Source organism: Scyliorhinus canicula, chromosome 5, assembly GCF_902713615.1.
Source record: "Scyliorhinus canicula chromosome 5, sScyCan1.1, whole genome shotgun sequence".
NCBI lineage: Eukaryota > Metazoa > Chordata > Chondrichthyes > Carcharhiniformes > Scyliorhinidae > Scyliorhinus > Scyliorhinus canicula.
Genome location: NC_052150.1, coordinates 31377309 through 31392568, shown reverse-complemented (window position 1 = coordinate 31392568; position 15260 = coordinate 31377309). Strand labels below are relative to the sequence as shown.

At 45.2% G+C, this 15260-nt stretch overlaps 1 protein-coding gene across 1 annotated transcript in view; it reads left to right on the top strand.

Annotated features, from left to right (window-relative positions):
* Positions 1-15260, top strand: part of pik3r4 (phosphoinositide-3-kinase, regulatory subunit 4) — a 104535-nt gene that overhangs the window by 32601 nt on the left and 56674 nt on the right. The window contains exons 9-10 of the mRNA XM_038796378.1: positions 12110-12311; positions 14823-15013. Coding sequence (XP_038652306.1) covers positions 12110-12311; positions 14823-15013 — 393 coding nt within the window. The remainder of the gene's footprint in view (positions 1-12109; positions 12312-14822; positions 15014-15260) is intronic.

The following is a 15260-nucleotide window of genomic DNA, read 5'->3' as shown; positions in this document are numbered from 1 at the left end:
TTGGCAGAGTGTTCAAAATCAGGCATCATAGATTCAAGCTAGTTATAGTCTGCTATGCAGAAGGATATGAGGAAAAACTTTCTGCAGAGGGTGGTGGGTGTCTGGAATTTGCTGCCCAAGTTAGTGCTGGAGGCAGAGACCCTAAACTCATTTTTTAAAAAAGTACCTGGATCTGCCCCTTAGCTGCCAGGGCAGCACAGTAGCACAAATGGATAGCAGTATGGCTTCACAGCACCAGGGTCCCAGGTTCGATTCCATGCTGGGTCACTGTCTGTGCAGAGTCTGCATGTTCTCCCCATGTCTGCGTGGGTTTCCTCCGGGTGCTCTGGTTTCCTCCCACAGTCCAAAGACGTACAAGTTAGGTGGATTGGCCATGATAAATTGCCCTTAGTGACCAAAAAGGTTAGGAGGGGTTATTGGGGTACGGGGATAGGGTGGAAGTGAGGGCTTGGGTGGGTCGGTGCATGCTCGATAGGCCGAATGGCCTCCTTCTGCACTGTATGTTATATAAACAAAGAAGAACAAAGGAAAATGACAGCACAGGAACAGGCCCTTCGGCTCTCCAAGCCTGCGCCGATCCAGATAATCTATCTAAAACTGTCGCTTATTTTCTAAGGATCTGTATCCCTCTGCTCCCTGCCCATTCATGTATCTGTCTAGATACATCTTAAATGACGCTATCGTGCCTGCCTCTACCATCTCTGCCGGCAATGCATTCCAGGCTCCCACCACCCTCTGCGTAAAGAACTTTCCATGCATATCTCCCTTAAACCTTTCCCCTATCACCTTGAACTCATGACCCCTAGTAATTGAGTCCACTCTGGGGGGGGAAAAAGCTTCTTGCTATCCACCCTGTCTATACCCGTCATGATTTTGTAGACCTCAATGATGTCCCCCCTCAACCTCTGTCTTTCTTATGAAAATAATCCTAATCTACTCAACCTCTCTTAATAGCTAGCGCTCTCCATACCAGGCAACATCCTGGTGAACCTCCTCTGCACCTTTTCCAAAGCATCCACATCTTTTTGGTAATGTGGCGACCAGAACAATACGCAGTATTCCAAATGTGGCCGAACCAAAGTCTTATACAACTGTAACATGACCTGCCAACTCTTGTATTCAATACCCCTTCGGATGAAGGAAAGCATGCCGTATGCCTTCTTGACCACTCTATCGACCTGTACAGCCACCTTCAGGGTACAATGGACCTGAACACCCAGATCTCTCTGCACATCAATTTTTCCCAGGGCTTTTTCATTTACCATATAGTTAGCTCTTGAATTAGATCTTCCAAAATGCATCACCTCGCATTTGCCCGGATTGAACTCCATCTGCCATTTCTCCACCCAACTCTCCAATCTATCTATATTCTGCTGTATTCTCTGATAGTCCCCTTCACTATCTACTACTCCACCAATCTTAGTGTCAGCTGCAAACTTGATAATCAGACCACCTGTACCTTCTTCCAGATCATTTATGTATATCACAAACAACAGTGGTCCCAGCACAGATGCCTGTGGAACACCACTGGTCACAGTTCTCCATTTTGAGAAACTCCCTTCCACTACTACTCTCTGTCTCCTGTTGCCCAGCCAGTTCTTTATCCATCTAGCTAGTAGACCCTGGACCCCATGAGACTTCACTTTCTCCATCAGCTGACCATGGGAACCTTATCAAATGCCTTGCTGAAGTCCATGTATATGACATCTACAGCCCTTCCCTCATCAATCAACTTTGTCACTTCCTCAAAGAATTATATTAAGTTGGTAAGACATGACCTTCCCTGCACAAAACCATGTTGCCTATCACTGATAAGCCCATTTTCTTCCAAATCATAGAATTATAGAATCATATAATTTACAGTGCAGAAGGAGGCCATTTGGCCCATCGAGTCTGCACCGGCTCTTAGAAAGAGCACCCTATCCAAGCCACACCACCCTATCCCCATAACCCAGTAAAGCCACTCAACCAACACGAAGGGCTATTTTGGACACTAAGGGCAATTTAGCATGGCCAATCCACCTAACCTGCACATCTTTGAATAAATGGGAATAGATCCCATCCCTCGGTATCTTCTCCAGCAGCTTTCCTACCACGGATGTCAGGCTCACTGGTTTATAATTATCTGAATTATCCCTGCTACACTACTTAAACAAGGGGACAACGTTAGCAATTCTCCAGTCCTCTGGTACTTCACCCGTGTTCAAGGATGCTGCAAAGGTATCTGCTAAGGCCCCAGCTATTTCCTCTCTCACTTCCCTCGGTAACCTGGGATAGATCCCATCCAGACCTGGGGACTTGTCCGCCTTAATGCCTTTTAGAAGACCCAACACATCCTCCCTCCTTATGCCGACTTGACCTGGAGTAATCAAACATCTATCCCTAACCTCAACATCCGTCATGTCCCTCTCCTCGGTGAATACCGATGCAAAGTACTCGTTAAGAAAATCACCCATTTTCTCTGACTCCATTCATAACTTTCCTCCTTTTGTCCTTGAGTGGGCCAACCCTTTCTCTAGTTACCCTCTTGCTCCTTATATATGAATAAAAGGCTTTGGGATTTTCCTTAACCCTGTTTGCTGAAGATATTTCATGACCCCTTTTAGCCCTCTTGATTCCTCGTTTCAGATTGATCCTACATTCCCGATATTCTTCCAAAGCTTCGTCTGTCTTCAGTCGCCTAGACCTTCCTTTTTCCTCTTAGCTAGTCTCACAATTCCACCTGTCATCCATGGTTCCCTAATCTTGCCATTTCTATCCCTCATTTTCACAGGGACATGTCTGTCCTGCACTCTAATCAACCTCTCTTTAAAAGCCTCCCACATATCAAATGTGGATATGCCTTCAAACAGCTGCTCCCAATCCACATTCCCCAGCTCCTGCCGAATTTTGCTATAGTTGGACTTCCCCCAATTTAGCACTCCTCCTTTAGGACCACTCTCATCTTTGTCCATGAGTATTCTAAAACTTACGGAATTGTGATCACTATTCCCAAAGTAATCCCCGACTGAAACTTCAACATTCCCCAACAACAGGTCCAGTATGGCTCCTTCCCGAGTTGGACTATTTACATACTGCTCTAGAAAACCCTCCTGGATGCTGCTTACAAATTCTGCTCATCTAGACCTTTGACACTAAGTGTATCCCAGTCAATGTTGGGAAAATTAAAATCTCCTACCACCACCACTTTGTTGCTCCTACATATTTCCATAATCTGTTTACATATTGGTACCTCTATCACATGCTCGCTGTTGGGAGGTCTGTAGTACAGCCCCAACATTATTGCTGCACCTTTCCTATTTCTGAGCTCTGCCCATGTCGCCTCACTGCTCGGGTCCTCCATAGTGCCCTCCTTCAGCACAGCTGTGATATCCTCTCTGACCAGTAATACAACTCCTCCACCCCATTTACCTCCGTCTCTATCCCGCCTGAAGCATCGATATCCTCGGATATTTAGTTGCCAATCATGCCCTTCCCTCAACCAAGTCTCAGTAATAGCAATAACATCATACTCCTAGGTATTAATCCAAGCCCTAAGTTCATCTGCCTTACCTACTACACTTCTTGCATTAAAACAAATGCACGTCAGACCACCAGTTCCTTTGCGTTTATCATCTGCTCCCTGCCTACTCTTCTCCTTGGTCTCGCTGACTTCATGATCTAGTTCCTTACAGGCTTTAGTTACTACTTCCTTACTGTCCACTAACCTCCTCCCATCCCCCTGCCACATTAGTTTAAAACCTCCCCAACAGCGTTAGCAAAAGCACCCCCAAGGACATTTGTTCCAGTCCAGCCCAGGTGCAGACCGTCCAATTTGTAGTCGTCCCACCTCCCCCAGAACCGGTCCCAATGTCCCAAAAATCTGAACCCCTCCCTCCTACGCCATCTCTCAAGCCACACATTCATCCTGCCTATTCTTTCATTTCTACTCTGACTACCACATGGCACTGGTAGTAATTCTGAGATTACTACCTCTGAGGTCCGACTTTTTAACTTGGCTCCTAACTCCCTAAATTCTGCTTGTAGGACCTCAATTCGTTTTTTTACCTATATCATTGGTGCCTATATGCACCACGTCAACTGGCTGTTCACCCTCCCCCTTCAGAATGTTCTGCAGCCGATTTGAGACATCCCTGACCTGTGCACCTTGGAGGCAACTGTCACTTGACAACATCTCCTCCACAAACCACCTTCTGGATACAGTGACCGCAATGCACGGGTGCAAATTTTCCCCACAACAACCAATCAGCGGCTCCGCTCTGCTGCCCTCAAATGGATGCTTTCCTTCACTTGAACACGGAGGGTGTCTTGCTCAGGTACACGTTCTGGATACAGTGACCTCAATGCACTGATGCAAATTTTCCCCGCAACAGCCAATCAGCGGCTCCGCTTTGCTGCCCTCTGCTGGATGCTTGCCTTCACTTGAACATGGAGGGTGTCTTGCTCAGGTACACCTTCTGGATACACTATGTTCTAAAGGGGAGGGGAAAATATGTTTGGTGGTGGCATTTCACTCGATGGTGGGAATGACGGTAAATGATCCTTTTGAATATGGATGCTGGTGGGATGGAAGGTGAAGACATTGGGAAACCTATCCTGACTCTGGAAGGATAAAGTGGATGAGAGTAAAATGCACTAAATGGAATGGATGCGCACAAGAGCCCTGTTAGCCACAGTGGGGGTGAGGTAATCCTCGACTGAGGGTACCAGAAGACTGATCAGAAGCTTTAGAATGGAAGCATTAATCAATGGAACAGATGAAGAAACTAGGTGATTAGAAGAGAGTCTGTCCAGGGATCCATGTGTGAGGAAATGTAAGCAAGATAGCTGGAGAGTTGGTGAGTTTATAGTGAATCAACAGGAATGTGGAAAACCCACTGAAGGGAAGAGTCCGAGATGGATCATGTATGGATTGGATTGGATTTGTTTATTGTCACGTGTGCCGAGGTACAGTGAAAAGTATTGTTCTGTGTACAGTTCAGACAGATCTTTCCATACATTAAAAGAAAATACATAGGGTAAACATAAAATGCACAATATAAATACATAGACACAGGCATCAGGTGAAACATACAGGAATGTAATATTACTCAATAGAGAAGATGTGTGAAGAGATCAGATCAGTCCGTAAAAGGGTCCTTTAGGAATCTGGTAACAGCGGGGAAAAAGCTGTTTGTGGGGGCAGCACGGTGGGGCAGTGGGTTAGCCCTGCAGCCTCACGGCGCTGAGGTCCCAGGTTCGATCCCGGCTCTGGGTCACTGTCCGTGTTGAGTTTGCACATTCTCCCCGTGTTTGTGTGGGTTTCACCCCCACAACCCAAAGATGTGCGGGCTAGGTGGATTGGTCACGTTAAATTGCCCTTTAGTTGGAAAAAATTAATTGGGTACACAAAATTTATAAAAAAAGAAGCTGTTTTTGAATCTTTTAGTGCGTGTTCTCAGACTTTTGTGTGTCCTGCCCGATGGAAGAAGGTGGAAGAGTGAATAAGCCAGGTGGGAGGGGTCTTTGACTCCCACTTTCTCAAGGCAGTGGGAGCTGTAGACAGTCAGTGGATGGGAGGTGGGTTAGTGTGATGGACTGGGCAGTGCTCACGATTCTCTGTAATTTCTTACGGTCTTGGACCGAGCAGTTGCATACCAGGCTGTGATGCCAGATAGGAAGTTTTCTATGGTGCATCTGTAAAAGTGAGAGAAGGTTGGAAATTGGAAGCAAAGTGGATTATTACATTTTCCAGTTTCTGGCGAGTGCAAGAAACAGCACCAATATAGTCATCAGTGTATCAGAAAAGAGGAGAGGAGGCCTGATATGCAGGGCTGGAATGAAGAAATATTGACACATCTCACAAAAAGCCAGACAAAGCATGTAAATTCCCACAGCAACACCTTTTTATTTGGAGGACGTGAGTGAAGTTTAAGGAGGTGTTACAAAAACAAGTTTATCCAGTCTGAGGAGGGTGGTAGCAGATAGGGAGAGTTGGGTCTCCATTCACGGAAGAAGAGTTTTCACACCAACTTTGATTTGGATATCCTTGGTAAAGAGGAGGCAGTTTGGGCCAAGAAACTGGATACTGTTAAAAGTGCTTGAAGACATTGAAACATTCAGATGTAGGTGGGAAGAGACTGGACAAGGGGAGAAAGAAAATGAGATAGGAAGAGTTCAGTGACACATGGACAGGCTGTTTCTCGATTTTGTGAAGGAGGTAGAAATGTTGGTTTGTGAAATATGCAATTGGAGACTGTGGCGGGAAGATTTCCAGTGGTATTGAAGCCATTCACAGTCCTGGAAAGGATGTCTTGATATTGGGTGGGTCATGGTCCAGTGCAGGTAGGGGGAAATGTTGGAGAATTGATATTTAGTCTCTACAAGGTAGAGATTGGTTTGCCAGGCAAAAACAGCACCCATCCTGATCACGTTTGGTGAAATGTTAAGGTTGAATCTAATGAGATTGGAGTGCTGCAAATTTAGAGAGTGAAGGAAGCGGATAAATTGAGATGGCTGGTGTCACACTGAGGGTTCTCACTGAAAAGATCTAGAGATGATACAAAATCAGGGTGTGGGGTCCAGATAGAGGGAGACTGCTGAAGACTGGCAAAGGAGTCAGCATTACGTCATTAAGGTGCAGGCATAAGGGGATGAAACGGAGACCTTTGTTCAGGACACGTTCAGAGTTGGAGAGGGTAAGGCTGCGAATACACTGCACGGGGTGAGACTGGAAGAAAGGATGGGGTCAGACGGAAGTGATGGGGGAGAAAAGGATCTGCTGGATGGAGTTTTTGAAGCTTTATATCCTGCACACTGAAACGAAGAATAGATGTTTTTGTTCAAGAATCAGATGAAGCAATAGATGATATTACATTGTGGACCTGGACAACTTTAGAGAGAGGCAACTTTGGAGAGTTAGGGGTGGCACAGTGGCGAGCAATGATACCTTAGCTCCAGGGACCCGGGTTCAATTCCAGCCTCGGATGACTGTCTGAGTGCAGCAGGCACTTTCTCCCTGTGCCTGCTGCAGTTTCCTCCCACAGTCCAACGATGTGCAGATTAGGTGGATTGACTATGTTAAATTACCCCTTAGTGTCTGAAAGGTTGGGTCGGGTTACTGGGTTTACGGGGGATAGGGTGGAGGCGTGGGCTTAAGTAGGATGCTCTTTCCAAAGGCAGGCGCAGACTCGATGGGCCTAATGGCCTTCCTTTGCAATCTCAAATTCTATGTTTCTATGTGAAGTGTACATGTGCAATCGAATAAGGATCTCGGGATTCAGTGAGAACAGTTCAAGGAACGCCGACTGTCTAAGGAACATTGCTAATTGTTGATGGATCCGAAATATGGAGGTTGAAACTTAAGTTGGGATCCATGTGAAATAAGCTGGAGTAGGAAACAGTTGCTGAGGAAGATGATGTGACTGTAAAAGCAAATTTTGGTCGCTACCTGATCGAATGTGAGAAAGGAAATAGAAAGCAGTGAAGGTGAACAAGGCCATCAGAGGGAAGAGCCAAACTTCTTCGAAGTGGTCATTCCGAGGACAGTACAGGAATACAGATTTGGCCGAATTGACTCTGGTTTATCATCTAAAATTCTGAGCAGCTTCTTATCCAGCAGTTGACCAGTTAATTAATTGTACGTGGAACGGTATAAACTCGATAAATTCACATGAGAATGGGAGTTGTAGAAGTTATTTGTTCCAAGAAATACAGTGAGAAAGCTAATTGCATGTTTTACAAGAGTCACTTAATTGAGGCAATATTTTCATTTCCAAAACATTGCTATGTTATCATAGATTATCATAGAATTTACAGTGCAGAAGGAGGCCATTCGGCCCATCGAGTCTGCCCCGGCTCTTGGAAAGAGCACCCTACCCAAGGTCAACACCTCCACCCTATCCCCATAACCCAGTAACCCCACCCAACACTAAGGGCAATTTTGGACACTAAGGGCAATTTATCATGGCCAATCCACCTAACCACATCTTTTGGACTGTGGGAGGAAACCGGGGCTCCCGGAGGAAACCCACGCACACACGTGGAGGATGTGCAGACTCCGCACAAACAGTGACCCAAGCCGGAATTGAACCTGGGACCCTGGAGCTGAGAAGCAATTGTGCTATCCACAATGCTACCGTGCTGCCCTAAGTTATCACCGTATGAAACTTTTCTTTCTGAGCTACATGGATTTATTTCATATTGTTACTGGCCCACAGAAACCCACAGTGTTACCACTGTAAATTGTGCTTAATTTAGTTTAGTTTTATAGCAACCTAAAGCATTAAGAATTTTATCAGTTTCTGTATTAGAAATTGTTCAACTGCATATATTGTTCTTAACCTTTCCCATTACAAGTCCTTGTGTCCACATTATTTTTTTGTATAACATTTTATTCAGGTATTTATAATTTTATAATAATAACAACAGTACAAATACAAATGTAAACATAGTGCAAAAAACATAGAACATAGAACAGTACAGCACAGAACAGGCCCTTCGGCCCTCGATGTTGTGCCGAACAATGATCACCCTACTTAAACCCACGTAACCCGTATCCCAACAATCCCCCCATTAACCTTACACTACGGGCAATTTAGCATGGCCAATCCACCTAACCCGCACATCTTTGGACTGTGGGAGGAAACCGGAGCACCCGGAGGAAACCCACGCACACACGGGGAGGACGTGCAGACTCCACACAGACAGTGACCCAGCCGGGAATCGAACCTGGGACCCTGGAGCTGTGAAGCATTGATGCTAACCACCATGCTACCGTGAGGCCCCGCATGCTACCGTGAGGCCATCCCTCGCTAATCCCACCTACCCTAAACAGAAAATAGCCTTACTTTTGCTGGCCCTCCCACACACCTCGCACACCTGTCCTCTATCCCAAAGAACTTGCTCATCCGGGCCACCGTCATGTGTGCCCAGTGAACCACCTTGAATTGTATCTGGCTAAGCCTAGCACATGATGAGGACAGGTTGACCCTGCTCAGAGCGTCCGCCCACAGACCCGCTCCTATCTCTCTTTCTCCCCCCTCCCCGCCCCAGCTCATCTTCCCATTTGTGCTTTAGCTCATCTATCTGAATTACCTCTCACTCCATAAGCTCTTGTAGATATCCGAAACCTTCCCTTCCCCCAGCCCCGTTCTAGAAACTACCCTGCCTGTATCCCCGTGCCTCGATCGCAAACATCTCACTTGCACCCCAAAAACTGGCCAAATGCCCCTAAGATCCACATAATCTCCCGCATCCCCCCCCCCAACGTGTCGGAAATATACAGAAGCAGGTCGCCTGCGTATAGCGAGATCCTGTGTTCCACCTCCCCCGAACTATCCCCTTCCAGTCCTTTGATGCTCTTAGCGCCATCACCAGTGGCTCTATGGCCAAAGCAAACAGCAATGTGGAGAGGGGACATCCTTGCCTTGTCCCTCGGTGCAGTTTAAAGAAGCCCAACATCAGCCGATTCGTTCGTACACTCTCCACCGGTGCCTGGTACAACAACCGAACCCAGTCAATGAAGCCCAGCCCAAACCTGAACCGTTCCGACCTCCCACAAATAATTCCACTCCACCCGGCCGAAGGCCTTTTCAGCATCCATAGCGACCACTACCTCCATCTCCCTCCCCTCGGAGGCCATCATGATCACATTTAAGAGCCTTCTAACGTTGGCCATTAGCTACCTGCCCTTAACAAACCCCATCTGATCTTCCCTATCACCTCCAGGACACAGTCTTCTATCCTTGAGGCCAAGATTTTAGCCAACAGTTTGGCATCGACATTCAATAGGAAGATTGGCCTGTATGACCCGCATAGCCTTCTCCCGCTTCAGGATCAATGAGATCGAGGCCTGTGTCATTGTTGGGGGAAGAACACTGGCTCTCTTCCCTCGTTAAATGCCCTCCCCATCAGCTGGCCCATCATCCCAGAAAACATCTTGCAGAATTCCACTTGGTAGCCTTCCGGTCCCGGGGCCTGATTTGACTGCATGGCCTCCAGTCCCTCTACTATTTCTTCAATCTCGATTGGGGCTCCCAAACCCTCCACCAACGCTTCCTCCACCTTTGGAAACTCCAACCCTTTCAAGAACTGCCTCATCCCCTCCGCCCCAGCTGCGGGTTCCGACTCATACAGGCGACTGTAAAACTCCTTAAACACCCCATTCACCCCTGCTGGGTCCAAGACCATATTCCTTCCTCTGTCCATCACCCTTCCTATCTTCCTGGCCGCCTCCCTTTTCCTTAGCTGGTGTGCAAACATCCTGCTGGCCTTCTCCCCATACTCGTATATCGCTTTCCTCAATTTCTCCACCGCATTCCCAGTAGATAACAGACCAAACTCCATCTGTAGTTTCTACCGCTCCTTCAATAACCATGCCTCCGGGGCCTCCGGATATCTCCCATCCGCCTGGAGTATTTCCCCAACCAACCTATCTATCTCTGCTTGCTCACCTCCTTATGGGCCCGTATCGAGATTAGCTCCCCCCCTGACCACTGCCTTCAGCACTTCCCAAACCGTTGTTGCCAAACATTCCCCGACTCATTTATTTCCAAATAGTTCTGATGGCCTCCCTCATACGCCCGCAAACCTCCTCATCTGTTAACAATCCTACGTCCAATCTCCATTGCGGGGGCTGACCACCCTCCTTGCTCACCCGTAGATCCACCCAGTGTGGGGCATGGTCTGACACAGCAATCGACGAATACTCGGTATCCACCACCACTGCCAGTAAAGCCTTGTTGAAGATGAAAAAATCGATAAAGGAGTATACTTTGTGGACATGGGAATAGAAAGAAAACTCCTTCACTCTTGGCCGTCCGAACCTCCATGGGCCAAAACCCCCCCCAATCCTCGAATGATCAGCTTGTGCGAGTCCAGGTCCAGGATCTTTCCTAGCACCCGCCTCATAAACTCGGCATCGTCCCAGTTTGGTGCGTAAATATTTACGAACATCCGCGCCACGTATGCCCATGCGTCCGATCTCTCAATGTCCTTCAGCAAGCCAACGATCCTCAGATTCTGCCTGCGGGACTTGTTCTCCAGATCCTCCACCTTCTCCTGCAGACTTTGCTGGTGGTCCCTCATCAGTCCCATATCTGCTTCCATCGCGGTTAGCTGGTCCTCGTGCTCGGCCACCTTCTCTTCCACCCTCTGGATCACCAGTCCGTGGGCTTCTAGCCTCTGTTGCACCCAATCGAGCAATGCCTTAATCGAGTCTAAACCTTCCCGCTTTTGCTTGGCAAAACTCTCCTGAATGAATTTCACCATCTGTACCGTTGACCACTGGGCCGCCAATCCAGCATCCTGCACCTCTGCCATGTTCTCCTGTGCTGTAGGTTCTACACGTGTCTTTTGTGCCCGGCTATTTCTTAGAAGACCACTTGTGATCCACGTCTCCATATGGGGGAATTCGTCCTCTCTCACCCGCCTCCGATTTTTCTGATCAAGTTCCACAAAAGTCGGGAGAAAAGGTCCAGAAAGCCCACCACGAGTGGGAGCTACCAAATACGCGACCTCCTACTCCATGGCCGCCACCAGAAATCTGTGTCCACATTATTAATGGAAACCATCGCTTCTCGGCCTTTTGGCTAAGATCAAGTCTCGGCCTTTTGGCTAAGATTGTGCGAAGATTGAGCTTTTTGGCTCAGATCTGGTATGTCTCCTTTATGGGGACCCTGAATTTGATTCGATTTGAATTGTTTTTTGGAGCAGGCAAGGAGCTGGATTAGGGGTTCGCCTCTGTCCACACTCTGAGCCCTGGCTTTGTAACTAAGATAAAGTAATTTTAAAAAAAATTAATGGAAAACCATTTGCATAATTATGTCGTACTGTAATTTTTTTTCCTTCCCCCAATGGTAACATTGCAGCTTATGAGCTTCTTGGAGGACGATGTGCTCCAGAGCAACACAACTGACTCTCACTTCCCAGATTGATGCAAGTTCTGTTAATTAACAATATAAAATCAACGTATTACTTAAGGACAGAATGTGTGATATTAAATGGAGCTTGAATTTTGTATTTTCCCTGGTCGAATTATCCCCCAACCCTGCTTTACATGAAGACTAGCTCTCAATCTCCAACGGTTTCTATAAAATAACTTATCATGTGATTAATCTTCTTAATGTAGGGGATGACTGAAGCAGATGAAGACAAGCTATTAGCTCTGAAGGATTTCATGCTAAAGTCGAATAAGGCCAAAGCCAATGTGGTGGACCAAAGCCACATGAATGACAGCAGCCAGAGTGGTGTGATTGACCTGGCTGCTCTAGGAATTCCTGGAAGACACATTGATCTTGTTAAGACAAAACAAGAAAATGATGATAAACGAGGTGGATCTCTTTTTCTCTTGTTTATTTATAATTGGGAATAATAGGATTATGTAATTATGGAAAGACTATAATTGCTGCCAAAGAATTGAAAAGATTCAACTTTTTGATTGAGTTCAAAAAAGTAGTATTTGTCCACTAGATACTCACTAAACACTGCAGATGAATTTTTAATAATGTGATAATTCCTAAATTACTGCCATTTACAAATGTGGAGTTTCCGATTTAATTACTGATAGAATTCTTTTTAACTTTCTCTTTGTCTTTCTCTCTATCAACCCCATCTTTCTTTCCCTAGGTTAGACTCTGCATGTGTTGATGAGGATTCTTCAATATGTTTGAAGATATTTTCTGGTGCTTGTCTTGCTTACATAGGTGCCAGCGTGAAATTCTGAATCACTAAATCTGAATAATTACCAGAGATTTCCGTGCTAAAAGCTTGCATAAAATTTATTGGGAGCTGTCAGGGGCAAGTGCCATTCATTTGCTGCTGACTGCAAAATTGTGGTCTGGGGTGCCTCAAGACACATTTTTAGAACATTGCGTTTGGTCCTGTACTGTAACAATGTTAGTTAAGAAACTGAACAAGAAACCCCCAACAGTTTTGCAATTTGTAAACTGTTTGTGCTAAGTCACCACTTTGTGGATAGTTAGTGGCCTTTTAAAAGATGATGTTATAAAATGTCACTTCGACCCCTTTTCCTGACATTTCCATCCTCATTAGCTTTTAAAACACTTTAATATGTTAATACCCATTGAAGCCCACATTATTGATGGGTAGGGGTTCCACAATAAATACACATGATTTTATACTACTACAATGCTCTTTCAGAGGAAAGTTTCCATCAAAACTCTGTGCGTCGTTTGCACTGGAACACTGGAAAAGCCACAGGTGCAATTTATTCCTTACTTGAAGCAGTGATGCTTTGAATTTAAAATCTAACATAAAAATCATCTAACATAAAATATGCCATTATTTTTGCCAACATTGTACATAAGAGGGAAGGTAAAACTGCTGAGTGCAGTGGCCTTGTAATACTGAAATAGCTGTAAATATATGAGGAATAATTGTGGCTCAGCCATAACTACATTCATCTTTTGGAATTTGGCTTTAACAGAACCTTGTAGGTCTTAGACTATTTGGTGTCCTCCAACGTTAATTATGTCAATGAATTTCAGGAAAGAACAATTAAATTGAGCAAATGTATTAATATTTTCAAACAAGTCCTTCCTTCCTCAAGGAGTCACCCTGATAACTTTCAGTGAACTGTTTTTAAAAAAAAAAAGAATTTTATTTTTGGATTTTGGTTTTTGCGTTGACTGATCACTGGAAAGGAGACTGCTTTTGGTTTTTTCATTTGTAAACATAGTCATTTGTGCCAGAATCCATGTTTAATGGAAGTAGATTTGCCTCATTATAAAATTAATTGGTTCAAGTTCATTTTGAGTTAAATTTAGGTGTGAATATTTTTTTCTCAATTAGAATATATCAAATTGTTATTAAACAGAGTAGAAAAAAGCAGATCACAAATTCTGGTTAAAGCCCCGATGAGTTACCAGTTTGAATCAAGAATTGGCATAACTTCTAAATGCTTGCAACATTTGACACCATTTTTGGCAACTTCGAACTGGAGCAGTCCATGTCCAAATGCAGCACGACCTGGACAATATCCAGGCTTGGACTGGCAAGTAACATTTGCATCCACAAATGCCAGGCAATGACCATTTCCAATAAGAGGGAATCTACCCAGCACCCAGTAACATTCAGTGGCATTACCATTGCTGAATCCCACACTATCAACATCTAAAGGGTTACACTTGAACCAGAACCTGAACTTGACGAGCCACATAAATACTGTGGCTACAAGTGCAGGTCAGAGGCTTGGAATTTGCAGCTCGTCATCTACTCCACAAAGGCAATCCACCATCTTCAAGGCTCAAGTAGGGAGTATAAAAGAATACTCTCCACTTACCTAGATGAAAGCAACTCTAACAACACAAGAAGTATGGTGTCACCCAGGACAAAGCCCACTTGATTAGCACCCCATCGACAAACATTCACTCCCTCCTCCACTGATTCTGTGGCAGTGGTGTGTACTATCTATAGGATGCACTGGAGGAACTCTGCAAGGCACGTTAGGCAGCACTTTCTAAACCCACAATCATTATCATCTGGAAGAACAAGGGCCGGAGAAATATGGCAACACCTCCACCTGGACGTTCCCCTCCAAGCCACTCTTAATGCTGATTTCAAAATATATCACCATTCCTTCACTGCAAAAATCCTGGATCTTCCTCCTGAAACCATTATGGGTGTACCTAAACCATATGAACTGTTCAAGAAGGCAGCTCATAGCCACTTTCTTTAGGCCAATTTGGAATGGGCAGTAAGTTCTGGCCGAGCCAGCGATGCGCGCACCCTGTGAATGAATTAAAAAAAAAAAAAAGTTGATTAGATTTCAGAATATAATTAAATAGCTGAACTCAATCTTGCCTTTCGATATCCAATTTCAGCAAGAAGACATGTGAAACAAGACTCAAATTTGAATGAAGAATGGAAGAGCATGTTTGGCTCTCTTGAACCCTCAAATATTGTTCAACCTAAAGTCCTCGCAGCCCCTGGGGACCAGGAAAATGTCACAGGGAAGAATCTCCGTTCAGAGTCTTCACCGGGGATGATGATCACTAATCCAGCTTTGCATCAGGTTAATAGAAACTTCACCATGCTAAAATTCATTTTTGTCTCTATTTTGTCTATTATTACTTTGCATGACTTTGACTGATAGCTTCACAATTACCATTTTAATAATTACCATTTTAATAATGGCTTTAGGCATGTTAGGTCAGGCATTGTGTGGTTTTCTCCACAATATCCTTAACCTCATCCTTAAAATATGGTCCTTAATACACTAGCTTGACATTCTGTTTTTCAAGCTGCCTGCGTTGGAAAAA